The 21,661-nt window shown below is 52.6% G+C and overlaps 1 protein-coding gene across 1 annotated transcript in view; it reads left to right on the plus strand.

The window, feature by feature from the left end:
- Iqgap3 (IQ motif containing GTPase activating protein 3) overlaps positions 1–21,440 on the plus strand; it is a 37,870-nt gene extending 16,430 nt beyond the window's left edge. The window contains exons 17-36 of the mRNA XM_038311339.1: positions 45–215; positions 2,833–2,916; positions 3,075–3,146; positions 3,242–3,311; positions 7,158–7,366; positions 7,937–8,089; positions 8,386–8,549; positions 8,844–9,068; positions 10,783–10,923; positions 12,965–13,049; positions 13,233–13,465; positions 13,693–13,825; positions 13,905–14,007; positions 14,450–14,576; positions 15,919–16,006; positions 16,619–16,831; positions 17,132–17,298; positions 17,533–17,634; positions 18,050–18,158; positions 20,694–21,440. Of these exons, the coding sequence (XP_038167267.1) occupies positions 45–215; positions 2,833–2,916; positions 3,075–3,146; positions 3,242–3,311; positions 7,158–7,366; positions 7,937–8,089; positions 8,386–8,549; positions 8,844–9,068; positions 10,783–10,923; positions 12,965–13,049; positions 13,233–13,465; positions 13,693–13,825; positions 13,905–14,007; positions 14,450–14,576; positions 15,919–16,006; positions 16,619–16,831; positions 17,132–17,298; positions 17,533–17,634; positions 18,050–18,158; positions 20,694–20,807 (2,763 nt within the window). The 3' untranslated portion in view covers positions 20,808–21,440. The remainder of the gene's footprint in view (positions 1–44; positions 216–2,832; positions 2,917–3,074; positions 3,147–3,241; positions 3,312–7,157; positions 7,367–7,936; positions 8,090–8,385; positions 8,550–8,843; positions 9,069–10,782; positions 10,924–12,964; positions 13,050–13,232; positions 13,466–13,692; positions 13,826–13,904; positions 14,008–14,449; positions 14,577–15,918; positions 16,007–16,618; positions 16,832–17,131; positions 17,299–17,532; positions 17,635–18,049; positions 18,159–20,693) is intronic.
- The last annotated feature ends 221 nt before the right edge of the window (positions 21,441–21,661 follow it).

Genomic DNA, 21,661 nt, shown 5'->3' on the forward strand with positions numbered 1-21,661 from the left:
ATGGGGAGAGGCTCCTACCCACCCAGGGCCTTCTATCTCTGCAGTCAGTCATCACCAAGGTCTCCGCGGCCCATGACTGCCAACTGCTCTGGAAGGCCAATGTTGGCTTTGTCATCCAGCTTCAGGCTCGCCTCCGTGGCTTCCTTGTCCGACAGAAGTTTGCTGAGTCTTCCCACTTCCTCAGGACCTTGCTTCCAGCCATCGTTAAGATTCAGGTGGCAGCTTTGGCTTTTCCCCATTCCTGAGAAGATGGAGATATAGGGTGGCCACCCCCTTTCCCTTTCCCTGGGTGATGATTCTTGGACCTATGAGCAATAGTGACGGAAGGTGTGGACTTGAGCCAGATTAACGTGGTTAGAAGCCCAACTCCGGAACCTGTTAGCCATGTGGCCTTGTAATTACGCTATTCTTTCTTTCTGTGCCTCAGCTGTGCCTCAGTTTACTCCCCCCCACCAATGCATATGTCAATACCACTTTCCAAGGTAGCAAGAGCGATTTAATAAGACAATGTCTAGAGTGTTTTTGCAGCGTGGGAGCAGGAAGTAAGCACCAGTTATTGGCATCATCGTCAGCATTGGGGAAGAGGGAAGAGTGAAGTGAGATTCAAACACTTTCCCTGGAGCAGAGTTGTGAGGGGTGGCCCCGGGCTAGACAGGGAGTCCGTCTATCCCCTTCCTGTGGAATGGTAGCCTCTGCGTTGTCCTCTCTAGTGGGCAATCCATTCAGTTCTTCTGTCCTATGCATGGCTTGTGGCGTCTCTGGGGCTGACCTGCAAGTGACCGGGGCAGGACACTAGCGGGGAAGATAGCCAGAGCACTCCATGAGCTAGAAATAGGGGCCCTTCCCTTGTCAGGTATGTTGTGGGGAGCCATGGGGATGCTGGCAGTGTAACCCCCTTTGCAGACTTTAATTAGCATCCCTGTTGCCTGGTACCTTTAGAGCATGCCCCAGTGTGCAGGGCAAGGTTGGGAGATGGGTGTGGAACCCACAAGTGAATGGCCATGTCTCTCCCTTTCAAGAACTGGAGTATGGCTGGCATCAGATGTGACAGGAGGGACACAAAGGGAGAAACGTGAAGCTGGGGGTTGGCAGATAACCTAAGCCTGCAGTAGGAACTGACGGCTCAGGCTCTGGAGTTGGCCTCCTGGTTAACTACCCTCTGGTTAAGGCCCGGGCACCCTACTCAAGCCCTTGCAGCATTCTTTGCCTTCATAGAGACACTTGGTTAACGCCTTGGATGTGAGGAGTTAGCAGGAAATTGCTTTCATCACTAGGTGTGGCAGGGCTCCCTTGGTAACACCCCATTAGATGCTGGTGTCAACATTGATCCCATAATTCAGTAATGGAGTGGCCCAGGTCACAGACACCTCTGATTCCAGACGAGGGCCCACATGCACATAGACAGAGGCAGCCCAGTACCACCAACCTCTTGCCTCAGCTTTGGGAAAATGAGACTCGAAAGTGAGGCAGCCTAGATGCCCTGAGATTTACTTGCTCTTGAAAGCTCTGACCATCGCTGGATCTCCATAGTTCTCAACACTGACTAATCCAGATTGGAGTCATGTTTTGGTTTTGTTTTATTTTACATTTATATGTTTAGTGTGTATGAGCATGCATGCTTGTGCATGCACAGCACATGTCATGACATACGCTGAGGTCAGAGAACGAGTTAACAGGAGTTAGCTCTCTCTTTCCACCATGTGGGTCCTGGGGACTGAGCTCTGGATGTCAGGTTTGACTACAGGCACCTTTTCCTACTAAGTCATCTTATCAGCTCGGGAAGCAGGTTTTTAGAGAAGAATTTTGTCAGGGCTGGCAGTATGGGAACATGGTGCATTCTCTAGTGAGCAGGGGCTGGGTGCATGGTTCATTCTCTGGTGAACAGGGGCTGGGGGCATGGTGCATTCTCTAGTGAGCGGGGCTGGGGGCATGGTGCATTCTCTAGTGAGCGGGCCTGGGGGCATGGTGCATTCTCTAGTGAACAGGGGCTGGGGGCATGGTTCATTGTCTAGTGAGTGGGGCTGGGGGCATGGTGCATTCTCTGGTGAGCGGGGGCTGGGGGTATGGTGCATTCTCTAGTGAGCGGGGCTGGGGGCATGGTGCATTCTCTAGTGAATAGGGGCTGGAGGCATGGTTCATTCTCTAGTGAGCGGGGCTGGGGGCATGGTGCATTCTCTGGTGAGCGGGGGCTGGGGGCGTGGTTCATTCTCTGGTAAAGCTGGTGAACATTTGTGCTTTATTAATATTTTGGTGTCCATGCCTTTTATTTGAGTTTCTATGAGGAGGTATCAGGGTACATAGTCCTAGTCTTTCTCATAATGCTGGCAGGCCTTTGAGAATAGGGCCAATTTCTCTTCTCTACACTTTCTCTCTTAGTTGCTGTTCTATTGCTGTGAAGAGACACCATGACTAGGGCAACTTAGAAAACTAGGGGCTTGCTTACAGTTCAGAGGGCTAATCTATGATCATCAGGCCAGAAGCATGGTGGCAGGCAGGCAGGCAGGTGGGCGAGCAGGCAGGCAGGCAGGCAGGCTCTGAAGCAGCGACTGAGAACTTATATCTGATTCATAAGGCAAGGTGGAGAGAGTGAGACCAGACCTGGTGTGAGGTTTTTAAAACCTCAACCCCATCCTTGGTGGCACACCTCCAACAAGAACACACCACCTCTAAACAGCCCATCAGCTGGGAATTGAACGTCCAGAGATTTGAGGCTATGGGAGATAGTCTCATTCAAACCACCATAGCATCTTAGAGAACCCAGGGTAAAGCTGCCCCTCCCCCAGCCTCTTGAGCCCAGGGAGGTCTGCTAGGGTCCCCTCTTCTGCTTGGCAGGCTCATTGGCGGGGTTATAGACAACGAAAGACTTACCAGGAGCGGCTGCAATATTTTAAAGCCAACATGGATGCTATCATCAAGGTACCTATGGTGGTCTGGGTGACTCCTTCCTCTTGAGCGACCCTCAGAGCACTTTTCTCATTCTCTTGCCTCCTCACGGCCCAGGAGCCGATTGCATTAGCTGGGGTCTGAGCGTGGGTCTCAACCAGATGCTCTGAAGGCAGTGTCTTTTCTCTCAGATCCAGGCCTGGGCTCGAATGTGGGCAGCCCGGAGGCAATACCTCAGGCGTCTGCGCTACTTCCAGAAGAATGTGAGTGTTGCCCCATCGTACCTGCCTTTACTCATAGATGAGAGCCAGGTGAGCAGAAGGGCGCTCAGTCACCTGTTCTCTTGTGCCCGTGGTAGGTTGACTCCATCGTGAAGATCCAAGCATTTTTCCGAGCCAGGAAGGTCCGTGATGACTACAGGATGTTAGGTATGCTGGGGAGGTAGAGACCGGGAGCCAGACAAGCCAAGGTGTCCCTCTTGGGGATGCACAGCAGGCAAGGGCATCACAAGTTGTCTGAGGGTGTAGCGTTCCCTCCTTCCAGTACCAGGCAAGGCTCCTCTACCAGGTACTTCCTGAGCAGGCCTAACGTATCCATCCCCCTGTGGTAGGCTCTTCCTCTCTCTGAGCTTCCCAGCTCCCAGCTGTGCCATTTTCCTTGGTCCAAACTCCCACCTCCTGGTCTCTAGTATAGACACACAGGCCTCGTAATTTTTCTGCTGGGAAAAGAACAAAGCAGTAGAGGATCACTAGCTTCCTGCCCTCTGCTTTTCGTAGTTGGGCACACATGTAAAGTCTTAAGGAGGTGTGTGTGTGCGCGTGCGCATATGCATGTACATATGTGTATGTACGCGCACACATGCGTACGTGTGTACACACACACACATGGAAATCAGATTAATGTCAGGTATCTTTCTCTATTGCTCTCTACTTTATTTTCTGAGACAGGGTCTCACTGAACCTGGAGCGTACTGATTGACTAGGCCTGATGGCCAGAAAGTCCCCAGGATCCTCCTGTCTCCACCTCCCAGACTGAGATTACGGGCATGTGCCTTCATGACTGGCTTTTCACATGATACAGGTCCTTCTGCATGTGCAGCAAGAACTTTCCAGTAGAGTTCTGTTTCTAGCCTAGTCCTTGTCCTGCAAGTCCAGAATCCCAGCCTTGCATGGGAATTAGCACATCGATCCATCTCATGTTCAGGAGGCCATTTCTTTTCTGTGCTTCTCGTGACAGAGTCCTCTTCCCTCTGGCCATCAGCGTGGGCTGCTCTCCCTCACCACCATCTAAATCCTTTGCTGTTACCCCGAGGTCCCTGCTCTGCCTGCCTTTTATCTTTCTTCCTTCCCTTCAGTTCTGGGGAAAATGTTCTCCCAATGCTTCCTCCAATTTCTTCAGCCCCCAGAATCGGTCACTTACTTAGCTTGGTGGCTTCTGTGTTGAGGATTCCTTCCTATCAGAGATGCTGTCTCTCGTCATGATTTCTGCAATCATTTTAATCTACTAATCCTGAGCCTAAGTCTATTCTTATTGGCTGATCTTGGTGTCCATGAGTTTGCAGTCATGCTCCTCGGTGCTGATTGGACTAGATTGTCCTGACCATGGCTCCTGCTCCTCGGTGCTGATTGGACTAGATTGTCCTGACCATGGCTCATGCTCCTCGGTGCTGATTGGACTAGATTGTCCTGACCATGGCTCCTGCTCCTCGGTGCTGATTGGACTAGATTGTCCTGACCATGGCTCCTGCTCCTCGGTGCTGATTGGACTAGATTGTCCTGACCATGGCTCCTGCTCCTCGGTGCTGATTGGACTAGATTGTCCTGACCATGGCTCATGCTCCTCGGTGCTGATTGGACTAGATTGTCCTGACCATGGCTCCATGGAGCTGAGCAGTTCTGCTTCTTGTCACTCCTTTGCTAACCTCTAGTGGTTCCTATTGCCTGAGGTCCAGTCATGGCACCCCTCCCCTTGTTTCCCTGTACCTCCCACACCTTGTCTTAGATTCCTATGGCATAACCATAAACACCATCACCAAAACAACTTATTTCCACTTCCTCCTCCATGCCACTGGAGGCAGAAACCTGGAGGCAGGAACCAAAGCAGACACCGTGGAGGAAAGCTGCTACTGGCTTGCTCCTGACTTGCCTGGCTTGGTTTCCTATATACCCTAGAACCGGACCACAGCCGATGGGGCCCTTCCACATCAGTCATTAACCAAGAAAATGCCCTACAGACGACCCTCCAGGCCAGTCTAATGGAGGCATTTTCTAGTTGAGGCTCCTTCTCAGGTGACTCTGGCTTGTGTCAGATTTACACAAAGCAAACTTGCCATCCTGTGCGGTACTCCGGGCACACTGCATTTTCGCCTTTCCTGGCCTCTGCTGCTGCCCCTTCCCATTTCCCCACCAGATAGGTGGCGCACACAGCTTGTGGCCGTTTCTTTGCTCTCCTGTAGGAGTGGGGTCCACTTCTTTCCCAAGGCCCTCCCGCTTGCCCCCTCAAAGCATCGGCCATGCAGTACTTAACAGCGGCCTGTCTGCCCAGATGCCTACGAGATTCCCTCGAGCCACAGGGCCTAGACTCATTCAGCCTCCAGATCTGACTGTTTCATTCATTACCAGCTGAGTAACCTAGAGCAAGTTACCTGCCCTCTCTGTGCCTTTGGAGGCTCATACATAAGATGGACACAGCAGTGTCTGACCCATTGGATTTGGGGCTGGAGAGGTGGCTTAATGATTAAGAGAACTGGCTGCCCTTCAAGAGAACCCACAACTGTGTCCCAAGGGACCTGATGCCTTCTGGCTTCTGTATAGTGTACGGACACACATGCAGGCAAAACACCCGTACACATCAAATTAAATGAAAACAAAACAGGAGCGCTCAGACTCAGGCCTGGTGGCCCCACCTGTAAGTCAACACTTGGGAAGCAGAGCAGGAGAATCCTAAGTTCGGGGCTCGCTGGGGCTGCATAGCAAAACTACCTGAGAGGAGCCAAACCAGCAATAAGACATGAGACACCCTGCCTCTCTCAGTGAGCATTCTGTATATTATCTTGTTTCTGTGAAGTTTAGCTCAGAGGCTTCTTTGAGGGTTTTGTTTATTTGGTGAGTTTGTGGAGGTTTTTTTGGTTTATTTTTGTTGTTGTTTTTGTTTTTGTTTGTTTGTTTGTTTGTTTTTGAGACAGGGTTTATCTATAGCTTTAGAGCCTGTCCTGGAACTAGCTCTGATCTGCCTGCCTCTTCCTCCCAAGTGCTGGGATTAAAGGCTTTGCGCCTCCACCGCCCGGCTGTTTTTGTTTTTTCTGACCTCTCCATTATAAAGTTGACCTCCTTAGCTACACTCCACACAAGTGCTACATGACGCTGGCAGGGCTAAGTGGTGGCTGACAGGTCAGGGGCATGAGGAAAATGGTCTGCCCAGCAGGAAGGGGAACAGGTAGGTGATGCAGAACACTAGTCAAATAATCCCAAGCTAACTTCAAATAGAGTGTTCTAAGGTTTTTCTTTATTAAAGGGGAATTCACAGATCACAGCGAGGAAATTAGAGATGGGGTCTGACATCCAGGTGTGTCTTGCGAGGAGAAGAGAGAGGGAGCTGCGGCTTTTTGGTCCCCTAAGTCACGCTCCAACCTGGTCCAGCCTCTTAAAGGCCATTGGCTGAAGGAGGTTCTCCATCATCTCCCCCTTTTGTCTAAATAAGAGCGTTCCAAACCCAATACAAAACTATATACACTAAGAACAGATACCAAGTATAAAAATTAGAATTACAACCAGCATAAACAATATTAAGCAAGGAGCATAAGCTAAATGTTTTAATAATCATTTTATCCTAAGGAGTCTAAATCTTGTATTAGAAATGGCTCGGCTAGGTCATAAGATGAAGGTAATTATGACTATCTAATCTTCAACTCCATCAAAGGCCTGAGAAGGGAGATAATATTACTTGAGTAGGCAGGAAGTGCAATCAAGCAGCTTCCAAAATGTGCAGTAGATGACAGGGACCACGGCTGCCTGGGCAGTCACGCAGTCTCATTTACAATGTTGGAGCAGCCAACTTTGGCTAAGGCCTCAAACAAGGATGCCTTCGGAGAGCATCACAAAGCACTGGGGCCTGATTTGGTGGGGAAGTCACTGGAGAGGCCCACGTGTGTGGTGCATGAGGGCAGAGAGCAGCTGTTCACTCCTAGGCGTGGGGCGAGAGCCTGGGGTCGACCTGGCAGCTGCTGCCCACGAGGCTTACGACGCCTGCCTGACCCTTGTCGCCCGTCTTGCCAGTGCACACACGCCACCCACCCCTCTCTGTGGTACGCAAGTTCGCTCACCTCTTGAACCAGAGTCAGGAGGACTTGGCAGCTGAGGCAGAGCTGCTGAAGCTCCAGGAAGATGTGGTCAGGAAGATCCGGTCTAATCAGCAGCTGGAGCAGGACCTCAACCTCATGGACATCAAGATTGGTCTGCTAGTCAAGAACCGGATCACCCTGCAGGTGAGCGGGCCCCTGGGTCACCCCTCCCCAAGTCCAGTTGCTCCCAAGAGGGAATCCTTACCATTCTTCAACTAGTAATTTAGTCCTTTCCTGATGTGTGTAGGTTAGCACCTGGCTGTGCCACCAGTCCTCTGCCCTTGAGGTCTGCCATTGGGTGTATGTGGGCAGAGCCCCATGGGTGGGGTGGGAATGGCTGACTGCTGACTGCTGACTTCTGGTGCAGGGGCTGTAGGTGATCCGCTGACCTTGAAGTCTGTTTCCTCTTTAGCTCTCTGGAATAAGGAGTTGCTATGTCCCCTGGCAGAATACAGAGACAGATATGAAAACTCTATAAGTTACATTCAGATGAGGAGTAACAGGTTGATGATGCTGTGGTATCTCCACCCCCAAGGCTGTACATTAGTCAAAAAGAATGGTAGCCAAAGCACAAGCAGACGCAGTCCCTCTGCCTGGCAGCCCCGAGCCAGGTGCAGTCGTAGGGCTCTCTCCTCCCACGAGCCCTAGTTCTTCCAGACACTGAGTCTGCACCGCCTGTGTTCATGGTGGGTTTGCCCCCGCCCCCACATCCAGGATGTAGTCTCCCACTGCAAGAAGCTGACGAAGAAGAATAAGGAGCAACTGTCAGACATGATGATCCTGGACAAACAGAAGGGATTAAAGTCCCTGAGCAGAGAGAAGCGGCAGAAGCTGGAAGCTTACCAGCACCTCTTCTACTTGCTGCAGGTGAGCAGGACTCTCCAGGAGAAGCCTTAGGCAGGTGTAGTGCGGTGGTAGAGATTGTCCCTTGCACGCATAACACTGAGAAAACAAAACAATTTAAAAGCCAAAAAGTCTCCATCACCTGAGCTTGTTCTCTTTGCCTTTCTCCGTGGCCTGTCTACTGCCCTGTTGCCGGAGACAGAGCCTAGCTCTCCCCATTTGTATGGAATATTGCCAGTGCCACATCAGAACCAACCTTTGTAACCTATCTGACCGCCAAATTCCCAAGAGCATCTCCTCTGCCTCCCCATTATTCACAGACTCAGCCCATCTATTTGGCCAAGCTGATCTTTCAGATGCCGCAGAACAGAACCACCAAGTTCATGGAGGCTGTGGTTTTCAGTCTGTACAGCTATGCCTCCAACCGCCGGGAGGCCTACCTTCTGCTCCAGCTGTTCAAGACTGCACTCCAGGAGGAGGTCAAGTACGTTCTCCTGATGCAGGAGCAGGGGTGGGGATGGAGACGGTGGGTCAGAGATGGCAGCTGTCTGTACCTTAGAATGGCACCACAGGGACATTCTTCTCTTCAACTCATAGGAAGAATGTAAGACTGCACTGGAGCAGCATGGTGGGGGGGGGGGGCTGACCTAGCAGGGTGACCAGACAGCGGGACCTTCCTTAGGGAGGGTACAAAAGTAGACTTGAACAGGCAAAACTCTGGAAAGGGAAGCACAGCTATGTCTTCAACATATGAGGCCAGTAACCTATTGTACCACAGGTCAAAGGTGGAGCAGCCTCAGGATGTGGTAACAGGCAACCCAACAGTGGTAAGGCTGGTGGTGAGGTTCTACCGCAATGGGCGGGGACAGAGCGCTCTGCAGGAGATCCTGGGCAAGGTTGTCAAGGATGTGCTGGAAGACAGGTCAGTCAGCATCCACACAGACCCTGTCCACATCTATAAGAACTGGATCAACCAGGTGGAGGTCCAGACCGGGCAGCGCAGGTGAGCCAGCAGGAGGGAGGTTCAGGCTTTGATCGGGTCCCTAGGCAGATCTGTAGGGAAGCCTGCATGTGTTTGAAGGTGACACACAAAGGACTTAAAGCAGAGATGACGCAGGCCTACAGGAGATTTAAGCCCTGGCTTTCTCTGTTCCCCAAGCTGTCGAGGATGATTTGCTAGCAGAACCTTGGTATCTGCTTTTGAGTCTGACATTTCCCCTGCTCTTTCCAGCTGCTCTGTGACTCCTGAGTCCTCTCTCTTGTGTGTATCCTCACTGCTGCAGTCCCCCTCCTGTCCCTCCCCCTCCTCCCCCTGTGTATCCTCACTGCTGCTGTCCTCCCCCTGCCTCCCCCTCCTGCCTCCCCCTCCTCCCCCTGTGTATCCTCACTGCTGCAGTCCTCCCCCTGCCTCCCCCTCCTCCTCCTCCTCCCTCTCTCCCCCTGTGTATCCTCACTGCTGCAGTCCTCCCCCTGCCTCCCCCTCCTCCTCCTCCCTGTCTCCCCCTGTGTATCCTCACTGCTGCAGTCCTCCCCCTGCCTCTCCCTCCTCCTCCTCCCCCTGTGTATCCTCACTGCTGCATTCCTTCCCCTCCTGTCCCTCCCCCTCCTCCCCCTGTGTATCCTCACTGCTGCAGTCCTCCCCCTGCCTCCCCCTCCTGCCTCCCCCTCCTCCCCCTGTGTATCCTCACTGCTGCAGTCCTCCCCCTGCCTCCCCCTCCTCCTCTTCCTCCTCCTCCCTCTCTCCCCCTGTGTATCCTCACTGCTGCAGTCCTCCCCCTGCCTCCCCCTCCTCCTCCTCCCTGTCTCCCCCTGTGTATCCTCACTGCTGCAGTCCTCCCCCTGCCTCTCCCTCCTCCTCCTCCCCCTGTGTATCCTCACTGCTGCATTCCTTCCCCTCCTGCCCCCCCCTCCTCCCCCTGTGTATCCTCACTGCTGCAGTCCTCCCCCTGCCTCCCCCTCCTCCTCCTCCTCCCTCTCTCCCCCTGTGTATCCTCACTGCTGCAGTCCTCCCCCTGCCTCCCCCTCCTGCCTCCCCCTCCTCCCCCTGTGTATCCTCACTGCTGCAGTCCTCCCCCTGCCTCCCCCTCCTCCTCCTCCTCCTCCTCCCTCTCTCCCCCTGTGTATCCTCACTGCTGCAGTCCTCCCCCTGCCTCCCCCTCCTCCTCCTCCCTGTCTCCCCCTGTGTATCCTCACTGCTGCAGTCCTCCCCCTGCCTCTCCCTCCTCCTCCTCCCCCTGTGTATCCTCACTGCTGCATTCCTTCCCCTCCTGTCCCTCCCCCTCCTCCCCCTGTGTATCCTCACTGCTGCAGTCCTCCCCCTGCCTCTCCCTCCGCCTCCTCCCTCTCTCCCCCCGTGTATCCTCACTGCTACAGTCCTCCCCCTGCCTCCCCCTCCACCTCCTCCCTCTCTCCCCCGTGTATCCTCACTGCTGCAGTTCCCCTCCCCCTCCTCCCCCTGTGTATCCTCACTGCTGTGGTCCTCCTCCCACCCCCCACCCCCGTGTATCCTCACTGCTGCAGTCCGGCATCCCTGACACCTCCACTTACCCCCTGCCTCCCGCCCCAAGCGCTGCCTTTTTCTGGCCCTTGCTCTTGGTACATGGGTCTGTCTTGAGCCTCACTGTAGAAAAGTGTATCTTAGAGAAGAGTTGGTGGGGAAAGTCTGGGAAGGGAGGCCACAGAGGGACTCCAGTTTTACCATCTCTTTCTGCCCACAGCTGTCTCCCGTATGACGTCACCCCTGAGCAGGCTTTGAGCCACTCTGAAGTCCAGAGGCGATTAGACATCTCCCTACGCAATCTCCTTACCATGACTGATAAATTCTTCGTCGCCATCAGTTCATCTGTGGATCACATTCCGTATGTGTAACCACCTCCCCCAGGGAAGGCCAGTCTGGAAGGGAGAACAGAGCAAGTGACATCTGAAGGAAAGGGGCTGGAAAAGAGGAGGCTGAGGTGTCTGCAGGGCTTCAGGTGTTGAAGCCCAGCCAGGGGGCCAAGCTGGGAGGCTACAGCTGGGTCTTTGTGGCTGCTCACTGGTCAAAGAGAAACCCAGTGTGTTGTCAGGGAGAACAAGTAAAGAAAAGATGGGACTCTTTGGCCCACAAAGTCACAAAAGGGAATATTCCAAACTGCTAAAGTACCTCATGATTATAATCCTTCCTCCCATTCTTTCCTTCTTTGTTTCTCTCTCTCTCTCTCTCTCTCTCTCTCTCTCTCTCTCTCTCTCTCTCTCTTTCTCTCTCTTTATTTTTTAAGTCAAGGTCTCTACATTGCCCTGGCTGTCCTGGAACTTGCTATGTAGTCCAAGCTGGCCTCAAACTCACAGAGATCCACCTGTTTCAGCTTCCCAGTGCTGGGATTAAAAGCGTGTGCCTCCACCTCCTGTCTTGGCCCTTTTATTTTAAAGGTTTCTCTTTAACGTGTATGGTGTTTTACGTGCATGCGTATCTGTGTTTTTCTTTAATGTGTATGGTGTTTTGCATGCATGCATATCTGTGCACTATGTTTGTACCCAGTGCCCTCAGAGGCCAGAAAAGAGCAACAGAGCCCCTGAGCCTGGAGTTAGGTTGTTGTGATCTGCCATGTGGGTGATGGGAAATTCTCTGGAAGAACAGCCACTTATTAACTACTGGTCCATCTCTCCAGCCTCCAGTTCTCTTCTTTCTTAGAAACTGGCCAATAACTTGGAGGTAGAGGCAGGGTGGTCAGAATTACAAACAAACCTTATTCTACGTTTGAGTCCAGCCTGAGCTACATGAGACCCTGTCACAAAACAAACAGGCAAACAAAAATCCTTCAATAAAAGCTTTGTTGAAAACTATTTGATGAAACCAGGTGGTGGTGGTATAGCCTTTAATCCCTGCGCTCAGGAGGCGAGGCAGGGGGATCTCTGAGTTCGAGGCCAGCCTGGTCTACAGAGTGAGTTCCAGGACAGCTAGGACTACACAGAGAAACCCTGTCTCAAAACAAACAAATTTGTTTAATAAATTATGAGTGGGTGTGTGTCATCTAGATCCAGCATCCAGCCACGGGCCTTGGTTCTCAGCGTGAGGGTGGTTGAGCATCAAAGGGGAAACAGCCCCAGACTACAGAGCAGGACTGAGGCTTCACATTCGGGAATAAGGAAAAATCGTCTGACATCTAAGAAGAGAAATACACAGCGAGTTATAAATCTGCTGGAATCTGGGAGCTGAAATAGCTTTTCGCCAAGTCTAATTAGCTTTGCAGTAGCAAACCCGTCATGGGAGTAACAAAGGTGCTCAGCATCTGGAGTAACCCTGCTACTTTCCCAAAAACCCTGTGAGACTCCAGCCTTCCCTGCCAGGGGACAGGATGCAGATGGGAAGGACATGGCAGAGAGTAGATTTTTAGCAGGTTGGCAGGCAGGCCCTGCTCCAGCCCAGACATGCTACTCGGGACCTCTGGGAGCTGGCAAAGTTGACTGCCTCAGAGCCTCCTGGACCATCAGGTACCCAAGAGGCAGAATAACTTGCCTCTGTAGGAAGGTGAGAGATACTGTAAGCAGAGGTGGTCTGTGGGGAAGTGAGAGGGCCTCAGAAAAGGTTCTTGAGCTGGAGGTGGTAACACACAGCTGTAGCAGAAGCACTTGGAAGGCAGAGGTTGAGGCCAGCATGTAGTACGCTGCAAGACCCTGTCTCAGAAACAAGGAGCATAAGGCCAGGAGAGGCTCAGGGGCCAATAGGGCCCTGTCCCTGGTATTGATACAAGACTGGAGGAAGGACAAAGGCTCAGGGGCCGGACTCCAGCAGGGAGCACGAGCAAGTAGAGGGAATGTGTGTGGACCCTGGTGTGGCTGAGATGGAGACAGGCAGCCAGGCTCATACTGGGTCCTGAGACAGGAATCCGAAGGGCCACACATGCCTGTTTTGTTCCTAAGGTATGGGATGCGGTATATGGCCAAAGTCCTGAAGACAGCCCTGGAGAAGAAGTTCCCCAGTGCCACAGAGAGTGAAGTCTATAAGGCAAGTGTCGGGTCTCCTCTGCCACCTCCAAGACTCTCCTTTGCCCAATTTTGCCAGTGATCCCAAGACAAGCAGGATGACAAACTATGCTATAAACCGAGTCTGGCCCACCATGTGGAATGTGGAGCTATGACTGTCAGGGTAGCTTCTAGAACTTTCTAGAAGGTTCTCCTCTGCACTCAGGTGGTTGGGAACCTCCTGTACTACCGCTTCCTGAACCCAGCTGTGGTAGCACCTGATGCTTTCGACATTGTGGCCATGGCAGCAGGCAGCACAATGGCCGCCTCACAGCGTCATGCGCTAGGGGCTGTGGCCCAACTCCTACAGCATGCTGCTGCCGGCAAGACCTTCTCTGGGGAGAGCCAACACCTTCGAGTCCTGAACGGCTACCTGGAGGACATGCATCTCAAATTCAGGTCTTGGGTGCTGGCGCCCCATCCCTCCCTCCGCCCTTCCCTGGCCTCTTCCACTCCTCATGGCTCGCATCCTACTCTTCTCTCTAGAGTCTGAGGAAGAAGCACCCAGAGACACGGGGAATGGGGGCCTCCCAGGGGACAGAGAACATCAAACCAGATGAAAGCAGGGCAGGGCTGAGACTGGCAGCAGACCCACCCCACTCTGACACACCCTCTCTCTGGGACAGGAAGTTCATCTACAGAGCCTGCCAGGTGCCAGAGCCAGAGGAGCGCTTCGCCATAGATGAGTACTCAGATATGGTAGCTGTGGCCAAGCCTGTGGTGTACATCACTGTAGGGGAGCTGATCAGCACGCACAGAGTAAGGGGTCAGCCCTGGAGGGAAGATCCCTGACCCCAGAGCCAGGCCTGGCTCAACTCTTTCCTTCTGCCATCCACAGCTCTTGCTGGAACACCAAGACCAACTGGCCCCAGATCACCAAGACCCCCTGCACCAGCTCCTAGAGGATCTTGGGGAGCCACCTTCTATCTCTGACCTCATGGGTGTGTGCCTTTTTGGCATCTGGAGCCAGCTAGACCTTCAAGGATGGCTGTCAGCAGGCAGCTCATCATAGGGACTCCTCTGTTGTTCCCTATGACTCTGAGGGACACAGACTCAGCCTTGTATGGACAGTACAGATATTGATGCTACAGGAGGCCAAGCTATAACGATGACCAATGAAATCATATATAAGAAATGTGGGGTCCTATTGCATCTAGATGTCTAGCTCTAGGGCTCTGGGATGAGAGGAACGAGAGGAGTTTGCCATGCAGCGGAAGGGCAGTGTTGGTGGAATGCCAGGACCTCCACACTGCAAGCCCCAGCTGGCACCCAGGTTGAGATCATACAGAGGCCCATGGGACAGTGGGGGTGGGCAGGGCTCCCCGAAAGGTGCTGTAACCTCGTCTTCGTGTGCCTGCTCCACTCATCTCTCACGCATCTCAGGTGAGAACACAGCCACAGATGGGCAGCTAGATCTGAGCAGGCTCGAAGTGTCCCTGACACTCACCAACAAGTTCGAAGGGCTGGAGGCAGATACTGACCACACCAGCAACCAAAGCCTACTTCTGAGGTAGGTGTGGGGGCTCTCCCGGGGCTCCCTGCTGCCTAGACGGTGGTTCTACTCAGAGATGGCCATCACACTTCCTATTGCCCCACCCCACCCCTGTTCTAAAAGTTCTCACTGAAGCCTGTGTCTCATTTGCCTCGCTCAGAATAGAATCAGCTCTTCTCTGGCAACCTCTTAGTCTTTTCCCTGGAGACAGAATCTCCCGTTGTAGCCTCCCGTAGCCTAGATTTTCTCTGTAGCCCAGGCTGGCCTCAAACTCCAGTTAATCCTCCTATCTTAACTGAGATTGCAGACATGAGCCACCATGCCTGGCTTGACCAAATGCTTTTTAGGTTTGCATTTCACCTTGGGTACAAACTGCTTCAGGGGGGCTGGAGCGATGGCTCAGCGGTTAAGAGCATTGCCTGCTATACCAAAGGTCCTGAGTTCAATTCCCAGCAACCACATGGTGGCTCACAGCCATCTGTAATGAGGCCTGGCGCCCTCTTCTGGCCTTCAGGCATACATGCAGTCAGAATATTGTATACATAATAAATATATATATATATTTATATATATTTATATTTATATATATATATATTTATATATATATAAAACTGCTTCAGGTGAGGAGGGGGCTCAGATGGAAGCTTCCTCCAAAGTCCACGACTCAAAGTCACAGCCTGTGGGAGGTGGGAGGGACCAGGTTGTCATGCCTGCTCTAATGATGGTCAGACAAAAGCTCAAACTTTTTTCTCTAATTGACTTATTGTTGTATGTATGTGCATGATTGGGGCTGTACATGTCATGACACAGGTATGGAGATCAGGACAGCTGTGAGTAGCCACTTCTTTAAGAGATTCCATCTTCACATGGGTTCTGGGGATGGAACTCAGATCAGCAGGTTTGCACAGCGAGTGCCTTTACCAACCCGTCTTACCAAGCCAGGCCAGGAATTCAGTCTTCACACTTCTGCAAAAGCCAGTCAGGAAGGACCACACAGCACTGGGCTGGTTACCTGGGCAGTTAGCGGCACCATCTCCCTAAGGCAGCTTCACCCTTCACACGCTGGCTGTCAGTGAGACAGCCAGAGTGGCGCCTGTTCTGTCAGCAAAGGTCTTAGAGTTGGGAACACAAGCAGAAAGCTACCCAGAGGAGAAGCAGTCATGGGGACCCACAGGAGGAGGTGAATACCTGGGCTAAGTTTGAGGAAAGGTGTTCTAAGGGGTAGCACCTCCCCTGGACCATCTCATTCTTCATCCCTGGCATCCCTAACAGCCCAGACCTGGGGCAGGATCCACTTACCCTTAGCTCTTTGGCCACTCCGTCCAGACCCCTACTGAACCTCACCCTGTCTTCCCCTTAGTACCAAACAGATGCTGGCTGACCTCATCCAGTTCCACCCTGGGGATTCCCTTGAGGAGATTCTGTCCTTGTCAGCTCCCAGAGAACAGGTAAGAAGTCAGGACAGCACCACACAGATAGTCCTTAACTCTTCTCTCCCTTAGCACTGCCTGTTCCTCCCACAGAGGCCCCATGGCCCAGAAGACCACGTCTCGGACCTTGACCCCAGAGGCCACAGGCTGAGGGAACAGCCTAGGCAGCCCACTCCCTCCCTCCACAGGGCTGGGATTAGGATAGTGCTGAGGGCGGTCTGTCGAGAACCACATACAGGAATTGCTCTAGGGAGTGGTGGAGGAGGGTTTGGAAGCAAGAAAAGATGCCAGGTGGGCTCCCTGTTGGAAAAAAGGACAAAGCCAGGAGTTCCCTGAGTAAAGGTGGTAATGGCACACAGAGGCATATTCCAAAACAGCTAGGCAAGCTCTAATACACCTCGTGCCCATAGGGCACCTCAATGGGGTGGGAGGCTGGTAGCAGCCAGTGTCTTCTTGACCTGTGTGTGTCCTTTAGGATCACCATGTGTGATGGCCTGTGTGTTCTCCATCTCCCCACTCCCCACCCTACCCCAGAAGCTAGACGCACAGGATCCCAAGCTCTGGGGTTTGTCCTGATCTGAAGTAGGATAGTAGGGCCAGAACCTCCTCAGCATCTCTGCCCCCTCCCAGGAAGAGGCCCATCATCGGCTGATGTGTTGGCGCCAGGCTTGTGACACCCAGAAGCCAGAGTCACTTCGACGGCACCACTCAATGATGGCGCACTCCCTCCTGCCACTGGCGGAGAAGCAGCGACGTGTCCTGCGGAACCTGCGCCGGCTACAGGGCCTGGGGCTGGTCAGGGCCAGCGACTACTATCAGGGACTGGTGGATGAGCTAGCCAAGGTGATAACCTAGGCCAGGACTACAGGTGGCTTTCCAAAGGCAGACTTCTCCCTGGTAGCCTGGAAAGGAGCACTGAGTTTGTCCCCTGGCACATTCCTTGGATTGTCTCTTAGATAAAACTGCTCTCACGGTTGCCTTTTCCTGGTGCTGGGAATGGGACTCACATGCTTGGCAGACACTCTACCCTAAGCCACTCCTGCCCCAGGCCCTTTCTGTTTTCCTAGCCATCTTCACAGTGAGCTAGTGAAGTGGTCTAGGCCTCAGGAAGACTGCCGACATGCTTCCTGTCCCCATCTGCAGGACATCTGCAACCAGCGCAGGCAGCGGCAGTGGTGCAGGGCAGAGATACTAAGACTCCGGGCCACACTGAAGGGCCTCGATGCCAAAACCACCTTCTATGAGGAGCAGGGTGACTACTACAACCAGTACATCCAGGCCTGCCTTGACCACCTGGCCCCCAAAGCCAAGTAGGTGTTGTGAACCCTGCCCTCACTAGAACTCTGCACCTCTGCCCTGCCATTCCCTAGCCCTGGCTAGGAATCACCCCAGTTCAACACTACGTGCCCCTAACTCTGACATTTGTGACCCCCTCGCCTTCCACAGCAGGGAGGCTCCTCAGGGACTGGCATCTTCCTGCCAGGCACCAGGAGCTGGCAGCCAGTATTGAAAGTTTTTCAGACAACTCTCCTTCCTTTAAGCAGGAGTTCTGGGAAGGGGAAGAAGCAGCCGTGTCTTCATTACACAGCCGCCCAGCTCCTGGAAAAGGGTGTCTTGCTGGAAATTGAAGATCTCCCTGTCTCTCAGTATGTGTCTTTGGGGGGCAGAATGTCAGACCCTTCCTGTCTCGTGGGAGGGACAAGGCTGGGATGAAGCTCTGAGCAGGCTCTGTGTTGGAAGGAGGAGGAAGTTGCTTGCTGAAAGAAGGTGGGGAGGTGGAGCATCTTCAGGCAGACGGGAGAGCAGCAGACATGTTATAGCTCTGGTAAGGATGTGGGGAACGCTTCCTGGAGATGAGGCCAACTTGGTAGGGCCAGGCAAGTAAAAAAAGATTAAACAGGCAGAAGTCAAACTGGGAGACAATAGAGAGCAGGCTGCCAGCCATAGGGCACAAGAAGCCTGGGCTGTCAGTGGCACCCACCACTGCCCCAACAAGCAGCTGCAGGAGTGGGGATAGGGCTCTGAAAAGAGGAGTCCTGTGTTGACTCCTTTTCCTGACAGCTTCAGGAACGTCGTCTTTGACATCACTCCTGGAGATGAGGCGGGAAGGTTTGCCGTAAACGCCAAGTTCTTGGGTGTGGACATGGAGCAGTTTCAGTTCCACTACCAGGTGAGACCCTTCCACAGGGAGAGCCGGGTCCGTGGGAGGTGATCTGCAGTCCAAACACCCAAGAGACTGAGGCAAAAGGACCAAAAGTTCAAGACCCAGGGCTGGCGATGGTTCAGCTCACCATACCACTTACCTAAAAAGCCCATGCTTGCATCTTGATCCCTATAAGGCCTACCCACACGGTAGAGGCAGAGAAGACTCCTGCAGGATGTCCTCTGGCCTCGGCACATGTCCTGTGGTGTGTGACCACACACACGCGCACACACACACACACACACAAATAAAATTAAGTAAATAAATATAAAACGAAAAACATTTCTTTCCATTTCAAGGCCAAACTTGAACTACAGCGTTCAAGGCCAGCCTGGGGAACTTAGTGAGACCTTGTTTCAAAACAAATATAAAGCTGGGATGGTGGTCACGTCTTTCATCCCAGCTCTGGGAGGCAGGGGCAGGTGAGGAGTTCCAGGCCAGCCATGACTGCATCATGAGACCCTGTCTCAAAGTAAAGACACAGTTAAAGATTAAAGTTAAGAGAGCTGGGGATATAGCTCAGTGCTGAAGTACTTGCTTAGCATATGTGAAGCCATAGGTGTCAGCTGGCACTGCCGGCTTTATAACCCCTAGTAGTCCCTCTGTAGCATTTACCCATTTTATAGGCTCAGAGGCTAAAAGGTTAAAAAGCTGACCTCAGTCCTAGCTAATATTCAGGGAAGCAGTGATTTCATTTTTTATTTGCAACAAGGTTTGGTGACCTTGAATTTATGATTATCTTGCCCCCTCCTCCCAAATGCTAGGATTACAGTATGCACTACCTTACCTGACTTATGGGGTACCAAGGCTTCACACATTTTGGCAAGTACCATTCCAACTTACACCCCCAATCCTGTATTTTTAAAGTCTTGTTATTTTTACATGGGTTCTGGGAGTCCAACTCAGGTCCTTGACAGGCACTTTGCCAACTCTGCCATATCTGGCCCTATTTTCTGTTGCTGTTGTTGGGGCATTGGGGGCGTGCATATGTGGGGGTGTACTCACATACACATGTGGATGCCAGATCTTGACATTTGGAGTTTTCCTGTACCATTTTCAGTGGTTCGGCTAGCCAGGGAGCCTCTGGGGTCTTTCTATCTCTGCCCCCCTGGACCGGGGTTATAGCACACAGCTCCATGGGCGCTCTCTCTGCCCCCCTGGACCGGGGTTATAGCACACAGCTCCACGGGCGTTCTCTCTGCCCCCCTGGACCGGGGTTATAGCACACAGCTCCATAGGTGCTGAAGACCCACACTCAGCCCTGGCTCACATGCACTTTCTCTGCTAAGCCACACCCTTAGCCCCCTTATTTTTTTTAAAGGGATATTTGATTTCTGTGTGGGTGGATGAGTGCCTACACCTAGGTGTGTGCAGAGTCCAGGAAAGGACATCAGATGCCTTGCGGCAGGAGGTATAGATGTTTACGGGACACAGGTACAGGATCTGAGCTCTGCTCCTCACAGCAAGACAGCAAGTACTCTCGTCCCTGAGCCATCTTTCCAGTCCATATTTGATTTGTTTGTTTGTTGAGGTAGAACCTCCCTTTTGTAGGTCAATCTGGTCTTAAACTCAAGGCAACCTCCTGTCTCAGCCTCCCAACTTTACGGCTTTGCCACCACATCCAGTGAATCAATGGTTTTATCTTATTTATTTGCTTTTATTATTGTTGTTTTCTAAAGCCAGGGTTTCTCTGTGTAGCCCTGACTGTCCTGGAACTCACTCTGTAAACCAGGCTGCCCTCAAACACACAGAGATCCTCCTGCCTCTGCCTCCTGAGCTCTGGGATTAAAGGTGTCTGCCAACACTGCCCGGCTTTTTAGCCTTATTTTTTAAGACAGGGTTTCACTCTATAGCTCAGGCCTCAGACATACAGAGCTTTGCCTTCTCTGCCTCACAAGTGCTAGAATCACAAATTTTTGCACTACCATGCCCAGCCTTATTTTTGATTCTTGTATTTGTATATGCACACTCATTCAGATGTCCAGAGGGGCCAAAAGAGGGTGTTGGATCCCCTGGAACTGGAGTTAGGCAGTTGTAAGCCACCTGATGTGGCTGCTGGGTATCAAACCCAGATCTTCTGTGTGAGTAGCAATCGCTCTTAAGTACTGAGCCATCTGTCCAGACCTATTTATTGGTTTTTGTTTGTTTTTGAGAAAGGGCCTATTCTATAACCCGGCTGGCTCAGCGTCTGTCACTGCCCTCTTGCCTCCCGCCCCCACATGCCGGAGCTACAGGTGTGAGCCCCCACAGCCTGCTTCGGAGCGGTGATTTTCCTGTTATTTGTTATTTGTGAATACGAAACCTGGGTTCAAGCCCTGGCTCCACTTGGCTTAGCATTTGATCAAATCACTGTGCCTGTTTTTCTCATTTGTAGAGTGGGCTTTCCACACCCTGCTTCAGTGGCCAGTGTTCCTGGCAGCTGTAAGGCTTTGTGACAAGTGTTTCATAGGCCGCACCACTCCCAGAAGCTTGTAAACCCCCTCCCTGTTCCTTCCCTCCTAGGACCTGCTGCAGCTGCAGTACGAGGGTGTGGCTGTCATGAAGCTCTTTAACAAAGCCAAAGTCAATGTCAATCTTCTCATCTTCCTCCTCAACAAGAAGTTCCTTCGGAAGTGATGGAGGCAGTGGAGCTGCCCTGCCCAGCCTCTAACCTGTTGCGCTTCCTGCAGACCAGGCTCAGGCCTGCCTGTGACTCGCGGTTCTCGACCCTTGCCTGCAAACGCTGATGTCTCTACCCGGCTGAAGTAGGCCTTGCTTCCAGGCCCAGCCGTGTGGCTTTTCCCACATACACGGCTCCTTCCCTGTGAACTAGAAACCTGCACTCCATCACTTCCGGAAAGGCTTGTTGTATTGTGTTGCAGTCCTGCTCAGCAGCCGTCTCCCTTCCTTCCCACAGACTCCAAAGCCATGGCCTCCCCTTAGTAAGCCCTGGGCATTACTGCCCACTACAGCCCAGGACCCTCTGTGCTGTGCCCTCAACAACCTCTAGCCTCTCATCCCATCTGGACTTAGGTGCAGCATTTACTGGCGTCCTGCATGGCAGCGATGGTCTGTTTCTTCTGTGTCACTGGGGTCTGTGCACCTTAGTCATGGTGTCAGTTCTCACTCCTCACTTCAGCTAACGCCCATTCCACTTTCCTCTCCCTTGTATTCAAGTCTCTTGGCGCTGGAGCAGGGAGGCTCCTGGCTCCCGCCAAAGAACCCATCGTCTCAGCTGTTCGCTGTCTGCAGGACAAGGAGCAGCCTTGCCATCTCGTCACCTCAGAGCTGACTTCAGGGGGCTCCATAGATCTGCAGGCCTGCCTTTGCCACTCTCTGTCCACTCCTCTCCTTCCAGCTTCTTACCCTTTCTGCCCCCTAGATTTTCCTGTCAATAAAACCAATTGTTAGCCCACATCTGTCAACCCCTCTGTTATCTCCTGTAGTGCAGCTCTCAAGTTCTGGAGTACAGTTTCAGAGAACTTGGGGAT

The sequence above is a fragment of the Arvicola amphibius genome, chromosome 14 (assembly GCF_903992535.2).
Source record: "Arvicola amphibius chromosome 14, mArvAmp1.2, whole genome shotgun sequence".
NCBI classification, from domain to species: domain Eukaryota; kingdom Metazoa; phylum Chordata; class Mammalia; order Rodentia; family Cricetidae; genus Arvicola; species Arvicola amphibius.